The following is an 18651-nucleotide window of genomic DNA, read 5'->3' on the forward strand; positions in this document are numbered from 1 at the left end:
ACAAATATAAGATTTTTAGAAATTTCATGTAACGTCTGAAACATTTATATGAACATATTTCCATACATATTTCCATACAAATACAAATATAAGATTTTTAGAAATTTCATGTAATGTCTGAAACATTTATATTAACATATTTCCATACAAATAACCCAATGAAAGTTTAGTATTAGTTGTTTTGTTTGTTTTTTTATACTGCAGGTTCTTATTAGGCATCAATTTTATACACATCAGTGTATACATGTCAATCCCAATCGCCCAATTCAGCACACCACCATCCCCACCTCACCGCAGTTTTCCCCCCTTGGTGTCCATATGTCCATTCTCTACATCTGTGTCTCAACTTCTGCCCTGCAAACTGGCTCATCTGTACCATTTTTCTAGGTTCCACATACATGCATTAATATACGATATTTGTTTTTCTCCTTCTGACTTACTTCACTCTGTATGACAGTCTCTAGATCCATCCACGTCTCAACAAATGACTCAATTTCGTTCCTTTTTATGGCTGAGTAATATTCCATTGTATATATGTACCACAACTTCTTTATCCATTCGTCTGTTGATGGGCATTTAGGTTGCTTCCATGACCTGGCTATTGTAAATAGTGCTGCAATGAACATTCGGGTGCATGTGTCTTTTTGAATTACGTTTTTCTCTGGGTATATGCCCAGTAGTGGGATTGCTGGGTCATATGGTAATTCTATTTTTAGTTTTTTAAGGAACCTCCATATTGTTCTCCATAGTGGCTGTATCAATTTACATTCCCACCAACAGTGCAAGAGGGTTCCCTTTTCTCCACACCCTCTCCAGCATTTGTTGTTTGTAGATTTTCTGATGATGCCCATTCTAACAGGAGTGAGGTGATACCTCATTGTAGTTTTGATTTGCATTTCTCTAATAATTAGTGATGTTGAGCATCTTTTCATGTGCTTCGTGGCCGTCTGTATGTCTTCTTTGGAGAAATGTCTATTTAGGTCTTCTGCCCATTTTTGGATTGGGGTGTTTGTTTCTTTGATATTGAGCTGAATGAGCTGTTTATATATTTTGGAGATTAATCCTTTGTCCGTTGATTCGTTTGCAAATATTTTCTCCCATTCTGAGGGTTGTCTTTTCGTCTTGTTTATGGTTTCCTTTGCTACCATTGTATTTCTTTTAAAGTTCATTTGGGGGATTCAGAAGTAATTTTATGTTCCTTGCAGCTTGGGTCCTTGTCTTTTGAGGCGATTGCATTGGCTTTTATTGGGTCTGTATACTTAAAGAGGTACTCCCCCTGCCCGCATTCGAATGCTTTTTACTTCAGCATACTCTTCCGCTATCATTTTCAGAAACACATTTATTAATTGGGCTCATTTTAAAGAAAATAGATGGTAATTTATATCAGCTCTCTAGGGTTTTTTATTTTTAAACAAGATTTTACTTGCTTGTATGGCTCTTAGAAAGTGTCCTATTTGATAGGAATCAATATTTTAGCAGAAAACATGGAGTGAGTAATCTTGCTTTATAGTTTTTCCTGGTGAGAGTCATATTATTGCTTATTGTTACTGATTTCAACTCACCTGGCAAGTCGATGAATCAAGGTATCTCCACTAGTAGGCTGTTCAGAGAGCTAACCCAGAATGGTCTACTTTTCAGTATCTTCCAGTGCTCGTAAAGTTGTTGGACTCAATTTATCTTTTTCTTTTCCCCTTAGGTGGACATAAATTGTTAATAGAATATTTCTTTTTAGATTCTTTAATAACATAGCCAGTCTCCTAACACTTTTCATATAGTTCTGTCTGATCTTTGATGTCTAATTGCTTGGTTTGGAATTGTGAGATAGTGGTACTGAATGAGAGTTACACTCTTTCTTATATAAAGTAGTGCCCCAATTGGAAATCATTATAGACAAGGCTGTGATAGGGTCAGTCTAGCTAGATCAGTCTCAGAGATGTCTACTTGGGGTTTTTTCATAATTGTATGATGAAGTTTATTATAAAAGGACTACATAGTCCTTGTAAAAATTAAAATAGTGTAGAAGAGAACAAAGAAAAAAGTAAAAGTTCCTTGTTTCCTGCTCTGATTCCAAAGAGATAACCACTAATACTGATATCCTGGAAATTTTAAATTTATAACAAACATACAGAATATATGTCTGTATTTATTTCTATATAATGTGTTTTGTAAATATATTTCTTATGAAAATATACATTTTGTTTTATACAAATTAGATAACGTTATTTTTATATACTTTTGAAATTTGCATTATTCATTTAATAACATTTTGTAGAAATTTCCATGTTATTGCATATAAAGCTTGCTTATTTATTTTAATGAATGATTAAATGATGTGCCTTATTTTATTTAACCGCTCCCCTATTGATGGATATTTATGTTATTACTAGATTTGTTTGAATGCAATAATGATGAAAGGATCATGCTTATATATATAGATATCTATATATACCAGCATGTTTCTTGTATCTATCTATATGTCTACATATTTGTAAAGCTCTTTCTCTAGGTATATGTCTTTTTATACAGCATTCATACAGAAAAGTGCACAAATTGTAAGTCACGAATTTCCTCAGAAATGAACATACATGTGTAACCGATACTCACATTAAGACATAGAACATTATCAGTATCCCAGAGGCCCTCCCCTTCTTGTATCCCATTTAGTCACAACCCTCCTCTAATTCCTAAAAATGACCCCTACCCAAACACTTTTATCATGGTCAGTTAGCTTTACCTGACTTTGAATTCAGTATAAATAGAATCATGTACTACCTACTCTGATGTCTGATTTCTTTGTTTTACATTTTTTATGAGATATGTCCATGTTATTGCATAGGTAGTTGTTTATTCTCATTTCTGTATAATTGTCAGTTGTGTGAATGTATCAGAATTTATTCATTCTAGTATATCTAATATAATAGCCGTCTTGTTTCAAGATGTTGGCTGTTCTGAAAAGTGCTCCTGCGAATAGTCTTTTTTTTTTTTTGGCCGTGCCAAGTGGCTTGCAGGATCTTAATTCCCCGACCAGGGATTGAACCCCAGGCCCTGGTGGTGAAAGCTCCGAGTCCTAACCACTGGACTGCCAGGGAATTCCCTGCTGTGAATATTCATGGATGTGTCTTTTGGTGCATGTGCACACTCATTTCTGTTGGTTTTATGCTTAGGATTGAGTTTGCTGGGTATGGATATGTTCAGCTATAGGAATTTCTGTCAGAAGTTTTTCTCAATGGTTTTGCCAGTTTATACTAATTGCTCTGTATCCTTGGTATCTGTTAGGTTGCATTTCACTGATAACTAATGAAATTGAGTGCCTTTCATATTTACTGACAATTTGGTTGGATATTATTTTTTTGGAAGGTACATGTTCATCTTTTGCCCATTTTTCTATTAGGTTGTTTCTTTCTCTTACAGATTTGTAATAGTTCTTTATATATTTGTTGAATATATATATCAGTTAACTTTTCCACTCTTCCACTCTGACTTGCCTTTTTACTCTTTTGATGAACAGAAGTCAGTGTTAATGAAGTTCAATTTATGTCTTTTCCTTTTGGTGTTTTGTGTGTCCTATTTAAGAATTCTTTGCCTGCCCCAAGGTGATGACGATATTTTCCTTTGTTAACTTCTAGAAACTTTGATTTTCCTTTTCCATTTAGATTAACAATCCATTTGGAATTGATTTTTGCTGATGATGTGAGATAGGGATCAAGATTTACTTGATGGCTTTTTCTTTTTCTTTTTTTTTTTTTTTTCCAACTCACCCATAGAAATTTTTTCAGTTTCCCTTTGCTGGCTTAATGTTTCAATTCTTAGAATAACTTAATACATTAAGATAACAATGAATAGATTTTTCTTTGATTAATACTAGGGATTTGTACTAAGACTGGACTTAATGTCTTTTTAGGATTATAAAGTAACACGTTTGTTGAGAAAATGTAAAAATTTAAAAACTATAAAGAAGATAATAAAAATTGCTGTAATCTTACTACTCTAGGATAATCACTAACATTTTGTTGTTAGTATTTTAGTGTTTCCTTTTTTTGTTTGTTTTTCTGCATATGTTGTGTTTATGTAAAATGTGCTGCATATGTATTTGTGTTTGTGTAAAATTGTAAAAATATATTTATCAACATATTTATCATTTAACCTTAAACCATGAGCATCTCACTATGTCAATATTATTCAAAAGTAAGATTTCTAATTACTGTATGTCATATAGCTGTATTGTAATTTATCTCGCTCTTTCTTTACTGGGTATTAGACTGTTCATACTTTATTTATGATCGTAAATAATATTGTGAAGTTACATGTAGGCATTGTTGTCATGTGAGATTATTTCTTTAGTATAGATTTTCTTAAGACTCTTGATTATATACTGGCCAATTTATAGTCCACAAATGTTGATCAATTTATTCTCCCTCTAGTAGTGTATGAGATTCCCAATTTAATGTCTTTTTAAATGATCTGGAGTAGGAAATGTGAAATATAATTTCCAGATTTGTATGTGATATTGAGAAAAAAGAAAAACAACTGGACTTGGTCTTGGGTTGGGAATGGAGAAGAAAATTAAAAGATGTCTTTAGATGGGAGACTGGGATATAATACAGCATATTGAAAGGCACAGGGAAGAAAAGAAAGGCAGGGAGTTTGGAAGGAGGTTCTGATGTGAAAAAAGGTTTTATTTTTAGCAGTATTGAGTTTTAGATAATAGGATGTCTAAGTGGAGATGCTCTGTATAAATTGGTAATCTTCTATGTATCTAAGCAATTACGCATCTGCAATTGTGTAATAATAATTAATAACCATAGATATTTATTTAGAACTTGAAGGTTTTCAGGGTGCTTTTTATGTAATCTCATTTGATTGTCTGATGTGTATAAGCTGGATATTATTACTACCACTAATAAACAGATGAGGAAATGATTACGATAATCAGTAACATCAAAAAATCAACTATATATTGCTATGTACTATAGTTGATACTTTACATATATAATCTCTTTTAACTCTACAGAAATTCTGTGAAGAATATTCCCTCCATTTATAGGTGAAGAAAGTTCCAAATGATTAAATTTTAGTTGTTTAGCCTCACGCTGCTAGTATTACTCTTTGGGATTAGATTGTATTTCTTTTAACTCCCAACCTTTGCTTTTTAAAATTTTTCCATACTACTTATGGAAGCCAAGTTTACCCAATAATAATTGGAAGAGAAGGGATTGAAACTCAAGTCTTACGCTTCAATAAATATTGTTGACATTTTTCCACTTTGGTTTTTTTAAAATTATTTCCTTTCTCTTGAACCACTAGAAGTTCTTTCCACATTCTGGCAGCAACCTATCTGTAGTTTATATAAGGGAAAATGAAATATGTTTGTGTAAAAATCATTTTAAATAAGTTTGATTAATTTAGATTTTTAAGAAGCAGTTATATTGGGTTGGCCAAAAGGTTCATTCGGTTTTTTTCCGTAAGATGGCTCTAGTAGCACTAAGTTGTCTTTAACTTCATTTGAAACAATTTTGTTTGATGGTATTGTGACAGCTGTCATATCAGTATGCATTTAAAAAAATATATCAAAATAGGTGAATTTTTGTGTAGCCATTTTAATATTGAAGATGGAAGAAAAAAAGCAACATTTTCGGTGTATTATGCTTTATTATTTCAAGAAAGGTAAAAACCCAACTGAAATGCAAATGGAGAAGGTGCTGTGACTGATTGAACGTGTCAAAAGTGGTTTGCGAAGTTTCCTGGAGATTTCTCCCTGGACGATGCTTCTCAGTCGGGTAGACCAGTTGAAGTTGATAGTTATCACATCAAGACATTAATTGAAAACAATCAGTGTTATACCACGAGAGAGATAGCCGACATACTCAATATATCCAAATTAAGCTTTGAAAATCATTTGCACCAGCTTGGCTATGTTAATCGCTTTGATATTTGGGTTCCACATAAGTTAAGTGAAAAAAACCTTCTTGACTGTATTTCCGCATGCGATTCTCTACTTTTTTTTGGAAGCATTTTTTAAAAATTAACTAATTTATTTTTGGCTGTGTTGGGTCTTTGTTACTGCGGGTGGGCTTTCTCTAGTTGTGGTGAGCGGGGGCTACTCTTTGTTGTGGTACGCGGGCTTCTCATTGCAGTGTCTTCTCTTGTTGCAGAACACGGGCTCTAGGCGTGCAGGCTTCAGTAGTAGTGGCACGTGGGCTCAGTAGTTGTGGCTCTCGGGTTCTAGAGCACAGGCTCAGTAGTTGTCATGGGCCTAGTTGCTCCAAGGTGTGTGGAATCTTCCTCCAGGGATTGAACTCATGTCCCCTGCATTGGCAGGCGGATTCTTTTTTTTTTTTTTTTAACATCTTTATTGGAGTATAATTGCTTTACAGTGGTGTGTTAGTTTCTGCTTTATAACAAAGTGAATCAGCTGTACATATGGCAGGCGGATTCTTAACCACTGCGCCACCAGGGAAGTCCCACGATTCTCTACTTAAACGTAATGAAAATGTTCCATTTTAAAAACAAATTGTGATGAGCGATGAAAAGTGGGTACTGTACAATAATGTGGAATGGAAGAGATTGTGGGGCAAGCGAAATGAACCACCACCAACCGCACCAAAGGCCGGTCTTCATCCAAAGAAGGTGAGGTTGTGTATATGATGGGATTGGAAGGGAGTCCTCTATTATGAGCTCCTTCCGGAAAACCAAGCGATTCATTCCAACAAGTACTGCTCCCAGGTAGACCAACTGAAAGCAGCACTCATCGAAAAGCGTCCAGAATTAGTCAACAGAAAACGCATTATCTTCCATCAGGTTAATGCAAGACTGCATGTTTCTTTGATGACCAGGCAAAAACTGTTACAGCTTGGCTGGGAAGTTCTGATTCATCCGCCATATTCACCAGATATTGCACCTTCAGATTTTCATTTATTTCGGTCTTTACAAAGTTCTCTTAATGAGGGCTTCCCTGGTGGCACAGTGGTTGAGAGTCTGCCTGCCAATGCAGGGGACACGGGTTTGAGCCCTGGTCTGGGAAGATCCCACATGCTGCAGAGCAACTGGGCCCTTGAGCCACAATTACTGAGCCTGTGCGTCTGGAGCCTGTGCTCCGCAACAAGAGAGACCACGATAGTGAGAGGCCCGCGCACCGCGATGAAGAGTGGCCCCCGCTTGCCACAACTAGAGAAAGCCCTCGCACAGAAACGAAGACCCAACACAGACATAAATAAATAAATAAATAAAAATTCTCTTAATGGAAAAAATTTCAATTTCCTGGAAGACTGTAAAAGGCACCTGGAACAGTTCTTTGCTCAAAAAGATAAAAAGTTTTGGGAACATGGAATTATGAAGTTGCCTGAAAAATGGCAGAAGGTAGTGGAATAAAACAGTGAATACGTTGTTCAATAAAGTCCTTGGTGAAAATGAAAAATGTGTCTTTTATTTTCACTTAAAAACTGAAGGAACTTTTCGGCCAACCCAATAGTAATGGAAGTAACACCAGATTAAGAGATACAAAATAGTGGTTTAAGCCCTAGGGTTGAAATCCAATAGCTTGGGTAAAACACTTACCTCTGTGAAGTTTTTTTTTTTTTTTTTAAACATCTTTATTGAAGTATAATTGCTTCACAATGGTGTGTTAGTTTCTGCTTTATAACAAAGTGAATCAGCTACACATATACACACGTTCCCATATCTCCTCCTTCCTGCATCTCCCTCCCTCCCACCCTCCCCATCCCACCCCCCCAGGCGGTCACAAAGCACTGAGCTGATCTCCCTGTGCTATGCGGCTGCTTCCCGCTAGCTATCTGTTTTACATTTGGTAGTGTGTATATGTCCATGACACTCTCTCACCCTGTCACATCTCACCCCTCCCCCTCCCCATATCCTCAAGTCCATTCTTTAGTAGGTCTGTGTCTGTGAAGTTTTAATTTGTTTATTGGTAACATGAGGATAAAAAATAATTCACAGATTACAGTAAGTAGGATCTCTGTTGCTGGATTTGGAAGACTTGGGTGTAAATTTTTGTTTCCCTTAGACAAATAACCTTTCTTAGCCTTAGTTTTCTTATTTGTAACATGGGATGAAAATGCTAACCTCACAGTCTTACTGTAGGATTAAATGCAATAGATTATACGGGATAGAGACCACGAGCACCCCGCTCCCTCCCTGCGTGCCCAACCGTTGTATCCTTAGTACCTAGGACAGTGCCTGGCACGTGGTAAATGTCAGATAAATCTTAGTTACTATGCTGAGGAGGAATCACAGATTTGTAGAACACCATACAAATGCTGGGTTTTTTTAAAATTGAAGAGTAGTTGATTTACAATGTTGTGTTAGTTTCTGGTTTCAAACAAAGTGATTCAGTTATACATATATATATATGTGTGTGTGTGTATAGATATGTACATATTCTTTTTCACATTCTTTTCTATATTCTTTTCCCTGTGCTATACAGTAGGATCTTGTTGTTTATTTTATATATAGTAGTTTGTATCTGCCAATCCAAAAGTCCTGATTTATCCCTCCTCCGCTCCCTTTCCCCTTTGGTAACCTTAAGTTTGTTTTCTATGTCTCTGAGTCTGTTTTGTAAATAAGTTCATTTGTGTCATATTTTAGATTCCACATATAAGTGATATCATATGATATTTGTCTTTCTCTTTCTGACTTACTTCACTTAGTATGATATTCTCTAGGTCCATCCATGTTGCTGCAAATGGCATTATTTTATTCTTTTTTTATGGCTGAGTAGTATTCCGTTGTGTATATGTACCACATCTTCTTCATCCATTCATCTGTCGATGGACATTTAGGTTGGTTCCATGTCTTGGCCATTGTACATAGTGCTGTTATGAACATTGGGGTGCGTATATTTTTTCGAATTATAGTTTTCTTCGGATATATGCCCAGGAGTGGGATTGCAGGATCATGTGGCAACTCTATTTTTAGTTTAGAAAAATTATAGAATAGTTTTTTAAAACTTATTATGAAATAATTTTAGATTTATGACAAAGTTGCAGAAGTAGTACCGAGTTCACATAAACTCATCACCCAGCTTCCTCTAATATCAAAGCTTATGCAACCATAGTACAGTTATCAAAACCAGGAACTTAATGTTGGTAAAATACTATTAAATAAACTACGACCTTAGTTGAACTTCATCTGTTTTTCCCCTAATATCCCTTTTCTGTTCCAGGATTCAGTTCAGGATTCCACGTTGTATTTAGTTGTATCTTCTTGAGTCTCCATCATTCCATGACAGTTGTTCAGTCTTTCCTTATCTTTTATGACCTTGATAGTTGATGAGTATTGGTTAGTTATTTGTAGAATGTCTCTTAATTTGCGTCTGCCTGATGTTTTCTTTCTTTTTTTTTCTCTTTTTAAATATTTATTTATTTATTTGGCTGTGCTGGGTCTTAGTTGCAGCATGCGGGATCTTCAGTTGTGGCATGTGAACTCTTAGTTGCGGCATGCAGGTCTAGTTCCCTGACCTGGAATCGAGCCCGGGCCCCCTGCATTGGGAGTGTGGAGTCTTAGGCACTGGACCACCAGGGAAGTCCCTGCCTGATGTTTTCTTATGATTAGATTGAAGCTTTCATTTTTCGACATATTCCACAGAAATGTTGTGCTCTTCTCAGTGTATCATATCAGGGAGTATAAAATGTGGAGATATGTCTTATTACAGGTGATATTACACTCTCAGTACTTTGTTAATGTCATATCTGCCAGTTTTTCCCTTAAAGTCACTTTTTTCTTCTTTGTAATTGGCAAATATCTTGTAGGAAATAGTTTGAATCTGCGTAAATATCCTATTTCTACTGAAGTTTTTTCCTACCTATTTAAGCATCCATTGGTGGATCCTGCCAGTTGTAGTTATTAATGTAGTGTTTGCCTAAATGTGAATTTGTATTTTCCTCATTCCTTCTATATTTATGTTAATTGTAGCTCTCCCTTCTCTCCATTTAAAAAATTATTTCCATTTATATCAGAATGGATATTGCCTTATTCTTTGAGTTATAATCTGGTACTGTCATTTATTTTTTTTCTCAAGTTGTTTCAGCTTTGCCTATTAGGAGCTGTTTCAGACAGACCTTTGTGTCCTTTTGACATGTACTCTAGTTTCTGGCACCACAAGATGTTCCAAGGTCATCGTATAGTTTTCCTTGCCCAGCTTTGAAATCAGTTGCTTCTCCAAGGAGCTCCATTTCCTTTTGTTTGGATAATGGTATTTAGAAACTAAGTTTTGGATGCTAGGTGTGTTGGATTTCATTGCTTCTTAGTGATCTCAGCCAACAGAGCTAGGCAGTACGTGTGTGTCTACTAACTCACACATGCACACACGTCTATACTAATTTCTTTATGTTGGTTGGGCCCAGACACCTGTATTGAAAGAAATTGAATGGAGAAAAGGGAGGGAATGCAAAATATAGTTAAGATGTATCTAGCTCAGTGGTTCTCAAAATTTCTGGTCTTGGGGACCCCTTTATTCTTAAAAATATTGAGGACTCTTAACAGCTCTTGCTTCTCTGTTGGTTATATATATCGATATTTACCATTTTAGAAATTAAAACTGAGAAATTTAAAATTTTATTTATTGATTTATCAGTAACAAATCCCGTTACATGTTAACATATAGCATATTTTTAATGAAATATAACCCTGTTTATAAATAAAAAATTTTGTGAGAATTTGTTTTACAATTTTACAGATCTGTTTACTGTCTGGCTTATCTCATATTTGCTAATACATTTAGTCTCTGGTGACATTACATGTTAGCTAGCTTCTAGGAAATGCCACTATATACTCATAAGAGGAGAGTGAAAAAAAAATAGGTATTATAATGAAAGTATTTTTGACCTCATGGAACACCCCACTGGAAAAGGTGTCAGGTATCTTCAGAAGTCCCTGGACCAAACTTTGAGAGCCACTGATAGAGGTGTACTAAAACTCTTACAAAATAAAGGTACATATATAGTAGAAGGATGGATGCAGAAGAACTTGTGTGAGGAACAGCAAAGAACTTAAACCATGATGCTATAGAAGTTAAAAGAATAGAATTTCTGGGTAGGATGGGGGTGGTCAGCACTGTTTCAGGTAAGATAACTTGATTTGATCACTTCTTCCACTTCATCTTATATAGTTATCTAAATTGTAAGATGCTGATATAGCAACCAAAATGCAAATTTATAATGAGAAATATTATAGAGAAGTACACTAGAATGTTTGTTGTGAACTGTGGGTCCCTGAACCTTTTCAAAAGCAAAAGATAGTTACGGACTTTGTCAAACCCTGACAAAACGTAGCTCCTTTCAGAAGTTTGCATGCAGTCGGGTCAGGCAGAAAGGGAGGCTTATGGTTCATGATTCACATAAAGGCCTGTCCATCAATGTGCTGCTTTTCTTCCCGGCCCTATTGTGTGGCTTGGTGAGCTTGGAATTAGAAATCTTCCTGTTGACTGGTTATATCTAACTGTTCTTTCCAAAACCATCCTGGAAATAAACACACACACGCATACACACAGAGATGTATTCTTGGTGTTAAATTTCTCTTTTTCTGGACTCCATGAATATTTCTAAATATTGCTACATTATTTAGGCAGTGTATTTGCAGTACAATTAATTGTTTTATAGCTTTCTTTTTACATTTAAACACTTGTAGTACTTGTGGTCACTTTGATTCAATTTGTTTCCTAGGCAGTATTTTGGAACAATTTCCTTCTAGCCATAGTTACACATTCTTCTTATATGACTACATACTGTTTTTACTCTCAGAATAACCATTTCTCTAAGTTTGGTGGCAGTTATTTTGCCTATATGCTTACTACAGATTATTCTTTTGAAAAGTTTGGCCATAAGAGGAAGGAAGTTGCTGGAAATATTTTGCCCCACAAGAATTTATAGGGTAAATTTAAGCGTGCTTTTCAGCAGAGAAGTAGTTGGTGAAGTAAGGGAGATTATTTTAGAGAGGCAGTGAAGCTGCAGAGCCTTAGAGATGGGTGGTAGTGGAATCAGTAGCACAGAGTATAGAGGAAAGCACAAGATGCTTTCTTTTTTCTTAAACAGGGGTGGGAAGATGAATGAGAATACCTAAAAGAGAAATTGAAAATTGAAAGGAACATATGGCTCCAGAAATGGGGAGATGGTAAGAACAGATACTTCTGCCAAGTGACCTAGGTCTTTTCTGTAAAGTAGATCGTGTAGAATCTTGAAAGCTGAGCTGGGGAGAGTATAATTGATATTATGGGCAACAAGGAGCTATTGTAGATTACCTCATTGGGGAAATGGCAAGAAAACAGTTTTATATTAATTTATTTGTGAAGGAATACATTGGTAGATGATAATGCCCTAAAGGATCAAGGTTGATAAGGTTAATTGGAATGAAATGCATATGGACGTAGGATATTGAGAATGAAGCGAAAGAAGAGTCCAAAATGATTGTAAGGGGTCACCTTGTTTGCGAGTTAGGGGTAGACCAAAATTTGCAAATGACATGAAATGTTCATCACATTATATGTCTGGCAACATTATTTAAGTATGTTTAAATTTGTTACATTGCTTAATAACAGTATTGAGTGTGGAAGAAAGTTGTTGGGAAGAGTAGCATGTTTGGAAGAAAAAAATTAAAGGGGGATAGATATAGTTGCAGTTATTTCAGATCTTATGAATTTCTCCGTTTGGTTCCTGCCCTTATTCCCTGTATCATTCATTTAGATTGAGCCGAATATGTGCCATTTTATTAGTTTATTAGTGTTACTAGTTTTTTTTTTTAAGGCATCAAAACTTCCCATCTGCATTTCAAGACCTTTGGAAAGGAGACCTTGTCATAGAATGTGTTCTCAGTATCTAGTATTTTGCTCTGTACATATTAGAATCTCAGTAAATTTAAAGCTTCCATTGTATTACTTTAGACTGACTGAATGTAGCATGTAGCAGGTACTTAATAGCTGTTGAATGAATATGTGAGTGAAAGCTGTTATGAGAAATACAAAAGAAGACTATCTTATTTTCAGATACCAAGATAAGATACAGGTACATGAGATAGTAAAATATAAAAGACATGAAATAAGTCCTGAAAAAGAAGGAGTCATTCTGGATGCTGGGCGTGATTTACTAGTGATTAGAATCAAGGGAAAGATTTTTTCAATATAGAGAGGCCTCTTTATGTTTAAAGTTGGGAGAATAAAGAGAGAGTGATAAAAAATGAGGAATACCTCAGTATCATTAAGAGATACATATTAGAACTAGCAAGAATGAACCAGCTTGGGCAGTGGCAAGGGGTGAGGAAGCATGGGCTCTGCCTCTTGATAGGATGTTGGGGAAGAAGTAAGATGAATATACAAGGTCGATAGGACATGGGAGTCATGCCTGATGGCTTCCCCAGTCTCAAAGTGGAGATCCAGAGGGAGCTTTGATCAGCAGGGGTCTTACAGCTTCAGGTGGAGAAGTTTCTGGGTTTAGTCAAATCTTATGAGAGAAGTATGAGTAGGGTGATTGACAGTATTGATGCTATTTCTGGTTTGGTAGTGAGAAAAGCATTGAAATTCAGGCTCTCAAATGTAGGCAGGAGGTTGTACATGGGACTAGGTGAAATGGTAAAGATTAAGCTATGGGGAAGAAACCAGAGGTTTTTCTTGGTTTTGTTTTTTAATCTGACATACTTCCTAGCCTATTGATTTTCTTGATGTTCCAATGAATGTGTTTCAAAAATCCAGCAAACCTGTCTTTTCAACTATCACACATCTGCAGATGCCTGCTTTGATTAATTATACTTTGGTTTATTTTAGGTGAAAAGTAACACTGAGTACTTGATTTTCTTTTAAAGATAGTTCTCAAGGAAATAGTAGGGAACTTATAGATGAGTTGTTGTCTCTTTTCTCATGCTTAAGCAGTTTACATGTTTTTATAGATTATTGTAGTCTTTCTTGGGCCAAAGAAGATTCATTTTCCCAGACTTTTTGCACCTCATTCTTTCTAGTTGCCTTGTCATTTTCATAGCCATCTCTTTATGTTTATGGATTTACCAACATCCTTTCTAAGCACCTTAGGCTGGACCATATACTTTAGTGTGTGGTTGTGTTATATGTAGAGATTACTTTATTCCATTTATGAGTGATAAGCCTGTTGGACTATTCTAAAAATGTAACTTGCTATGTGCCTATTGGTATTCACAATGCTTTGATTCATTGATACCTCTAGGATTTGGTCTGTGCTTTCATAATGTTAAAAGTGTACCTTATATTTGTCAATGCTAGTACCAATATGATCACTTTCCATATATGTGAAAATAGGTAAAAGGTTCAGATATATAAATTAATGTTTTTCACTGTTTGCACATAAAGGTTCTTTGTTTGTGAATAGCTGCTTATTGAAGAACTTATTTGTGAATCTGTCTTACACTCTGCTCGACACTTTTGCTGAAAAAAAGTTCGTCTCTTTTTTTTTTTAATTAATTAGTTAATTTATGGCTGCATTGGGTCTTCGTTGCTGTGCGCAGGCTCCCTCTAGTTGTGGCGAGCAAGGGCTACTTTTTGTTGCAGTGCACGGGCTTCTCATTGTGGTGGCTTCTCTTGTTGCGGAGCACGGGCTTTAGGCGCACGGGCTTCAGTAGTTGTGACACATGGGTTCAGTAGCTGTGGCTCGCTGGCTCTGAGCGCAGGCTCAGCAGTTGTGGCGCACAGGCTTAGTTGCTCCGTGGCATGTGGGATCTTCCCGGACCAGGGCTCAAACCCGTGTCCCCTGCATTGGCAGGCGGGTTCTTAACCACTGTGCCACCAAGGAAGTCCCCGTCTCCTTCTTACTGCTGCATGCTATATTTTCATGGTTTCTTTGTAATTTATAAGTTGACAAATGTTGGAACTACTTTTTGCTGCAACATAAGACAGAGCAGTTCAGCAGCTGCTTAGTCTGTTGTCATTTCTCCTTGTCTCATACCCAGCTTCAATAGTTGTATTTCAGTAAACATCACTTCAAAGATGGTAACATGTGTGTATTCCAAAGCCTTGTTGGAGGTGACCTTACCATTCTATTTTATGTTTCAAATAATTACTCCAAAAGAAGCCATAAGAATGGTCATTAGTACGATTCTCTAACCTGATAGAAAGAATTATTAGCTAAATAATCATTTACAGTCATGTTTTTATGCCTAGGTTCTCCTTGATTTGCAATTCTCACGCCCCCCACATTTCAGGAATTTTTGAAAACTTCCAGTTCTTTATTTGGTTAGTTTGAAATTCCTGGCTTATGTTGTATTTCTCTCATGAACCCCTCTGCACAGCTCTGTCTTCCAGCTTTACACTATGAGTATGTAAGATGTTTATAACCTTTTGCACCCCCTTTTTGAGTGTATTTTTTGAAAATTTAGCCATTAGCACATTGTGTTTCCTGGACTATTATCAAGATTTTTTTGAAAGCTTATAAACAACAGAAATTTATTTCTCACTGTTCTGGAGGCTGGAAGTCTGTGATCAGGGTGCAAGTATGTTCGGGTGAGGGTCCCCTTCCAGGGTGCAGACTTCTCGTTGTGTCCTCACATGGTCGAAGAGTCAGGGATTTTTAATGTATTTCAGAGCTTGTTGAGTTGAAAGTTTCTTAGTTTTCAGATACTTGCGTTTTCATTTCAAGGATAGGTTGAAAATGTAGCACAGCAGGATGACTGCGCACCATCAATTCTGATGAGAATTGATGCTACCAGTAGTGATCATAGAACCTCCATGTATTTTTTAAATTAAAAACTTTTTTTTATTTTTGGTTGTGTCAGGTCTTAGTTACTGCTCATGGGCTCCTTAGTTGCAACATGTGTGCTCCTTAGTTGTGGCATGCGAACTCTTAGTTGCGACATGCATGTGGGATCTAGTTCCCTGACCAGGGATTGAACCCACGTCCTTTGCATTGGGAGACGGATTCTTAACCACTGTGCCACCAGGGAAGTCCCCATATTATTTTTTAGGACACGCAACTCTTCACATCTGTGAGAACTGAGATCTAAAGATGAGATAACATTGTTGACATCTTAACATATCTTGTTATCATGTAGCTAGAATTGTGTCTTGTACATAGCAGGGGCCTAAAACCATATGCAGTTCTATAAACACACATTTGGTGATGGTTTGTTGTAGAGGCCAGGAAAATACTGGCTAAGATATTGCCAAAAACATTGAACTTAAAGATAATTAGATTTCATTGTTAGTTTATCATTCCTTTTTTGATGAGATTACCTTTTAGAATTTTGTGTTGTTTTTGTGATGTTTTGTAAATTGAGAGAAACCCATCATGGAAGTCTGAATACCCCTTTTATACCCCAGTATTTTATTGATTTTGGAATTTAACCTTTTTTTGTGCCTTTAACTTTAACATCAGTTTCCTTAAATGTGGGAGTGGAATTGTGTCCTCACTTCTCCTTTATTCTGCTAGGTCTTATTATCTTTTCCCAGGACATTTTAGTCTTTTTCTTTCCAGATAAATTTTTGTAAAATCCTAGTTTATTCCCTCAATTTATATACTGTTGATTCTTATATATCAATTACATATTAATGAATTCTTCAACACACCCTTTACTTGCACACACAAATAATCATTTTGGGAGCACCTGTAAGTAGGTTTAGCAGAGGATTAAGCATGCAATGGCTTTTTGTCACAATAGACTTCTTGTTTATTTCTAAAATTGGCTTTTTTTTTTTTTAACAGATAAGTGTAAAGCAGGAAATTACTTTTACTGATGTATCTGAGCAACTGATGAGAGACAAAAAACAAATCAGAGAGCCAGTAGACTTACAGAAAAAGAAGAAACGGAAACAGCGTTCTCCTGCAAAAGTAAGAGAATATTTTAAGGTGGTGGTTCCTAACATATTACTCCCATACAATTGCTTAATCTTATTGGCAGGAATCTGGCTGGACCATAGGCAACATAAAAGTCTCATGTGGCTTAGTAAAGTTGGAATGTTGCATCAGCTTCACCACGAGAAAGGAAGGGATGCTTGCCTGAATGGAGGTGGGGGGCCACTGCTTTAAATTTTTCCACTTCCCTTTCACCGTGTTTTCTTTTTTTTTTTTGAAAACAAACTTTTCTTACCCCATGTCTCTCTTTTCTTTAAAAACTAACAGATGGTATGCAGTTCCCTTGCTTCTCATTCATATTAGTTTTACTTATTTTAATATATGGTTTCAGGAAAATTCAGTATTGATTACTCATTAGGAAAAGGTTGTGTGATAACTGTGCTAGAATAGAATGTAAGCTCCACGAGGGCAGGGACTAATTTTATTCACAGCTATATCCCAAGAGCCTGGACTAGTAGGCCTAAGGGGCTCTCAATAAATACTGTGGGTGAATGAATGGATTAATAAATAAACAAGTGACCCATAAATACTATTAGGAATTGCCTGCCTTTTTTCCTTTTTAGTACAGTAGTAGTTGACTATATGTAGCATTTTGGTATTCCGGGGAAGTCTCTGAACTCTGTATAGTATAATTTATTTCTTTATAGTTATTTTTCATCTTTTGTTTTCTTCCCTCGTATAGTGAAGAAGGCTTTTTAAAAAAGATTTTATAACATGACCTTTTTATTTTGAGGGCTGCTTGTTTTTGTATTTGTGATTTAAATCATAATCATCATCATTATTTGTATATTTTGTATACTTTGGGTGTGCTGAACCCAGTTTGTACTGGCTTGCCAGAGCTGATTGCTGAGTTTTCAGGAATTTTGCAAGCTGGTGCTAAAACCATTGGTAGCTTGAAATTAGGCATGGTGAGAATATTTACACCATGGAAGTCAGCAACGCAGCCCACTGACTCCTTAAACTGTTGTTAAACATTTACCAACATACCACTGCTTTTGGGATATATAAGCGTGGCTACTGTTTGAAAAATATAGAGACTAAAATAACCCATAGTTACATTTCCTAGAGATGAATACCTTAATTTTCTGCCATATTCCCTTTCTGTTTTCAAATTTGTGTAGATTGTCCGAATTTCCTGATTTGTAACTTAAAGAGTATGTAAGCTATTTTTAAAGTTATTAAAGATTTTTATAAAGATTTTATTACCTGCATAATGAATGTATTATTTTTTGATATATCACATTATATTCAGTGATTGCTCTGTTGTTGGAAAGGTGTTTTCTCTTTGCCTTCACTTTAAATCATGCTGCTCTTGAAATATTTGTGTACGGATCTTCGTGTACTACTAAATCAAAGGGCGTGAACTTTTAAAAAGGTTTCTTTAAAAATAAATGAGTACATAAGCAAGCAAGCAAAATAAGTAAAGTAATAAGTAAAGTTTCCTGATAATGTTACTCCTTCCAGAAATGTTGTATCAGTTACATTGCTACCTGCAGTAGACCTAAGGTGTGTCTGTCCATACTCTCTCCAGCCTTGAGTATGAAACTTTGTTTTTTTTGTAGCTTAAGATGGGTGTCTCATTATAGTTTAAATTTTAATTTCTTTGGTTATTGGTCATACTAAAACTTGTGTTTTTTTCCCCATCATTATTGACATTTTATATTTCATGTTTTGTGCAATCCCTTTATCCCCCCTTCCTTTCTTCCCTTTCTTTTCTTGGGGTTAATGTTTTTCTCAGTGATATATGATACTTTTAAAATTTTACATTAATGAATACATCAAGTTCTTTGAGGAAAAAATTAATTTCTAAAATTGAGATAGTGATTATGTTACTTTG

At 35.7% G+C, this 18651-nt stretch overlaps 1 protein-coding gene across 2 annotated transcripts in view; it reads left to right on the top strand.

Moving 5' to 3' along the window:
* ZNF148 (zinc finger protein 148) overlaps positions 1 to 18651 on the top strand; it is a 136379-nt gene that overhangs the window by 61192 nt on the left and 56536 nt on the right. For both annotated transcript variants that reach the window (XM_082458588.1, XM_082458589.1), the window contains one exon: positions 16665 to 16790. In XM_082458588.1, the coding sequence (XP_082314714.1) occupies positions 16665 to 16790 (126 nt within the window). The remainder of the gene's footprint in view (positions 1 to 16664; positions 16791 to 18651) is intronic.

The sequence above is a fragment of the Balaenoptera physalus genome, assembly GCF_965194825.1.
Source record: "Balaenoptera physalus genome assembly, chromosome: 4".
Classification (NCBI taxonomy): domain Eukaryota; kingdom Metazoa; phylum Chordata; class Mammalia; order Artiodactyla; family Balaenopteridae; genus Balaenoptera; species Balaenoptera physalus.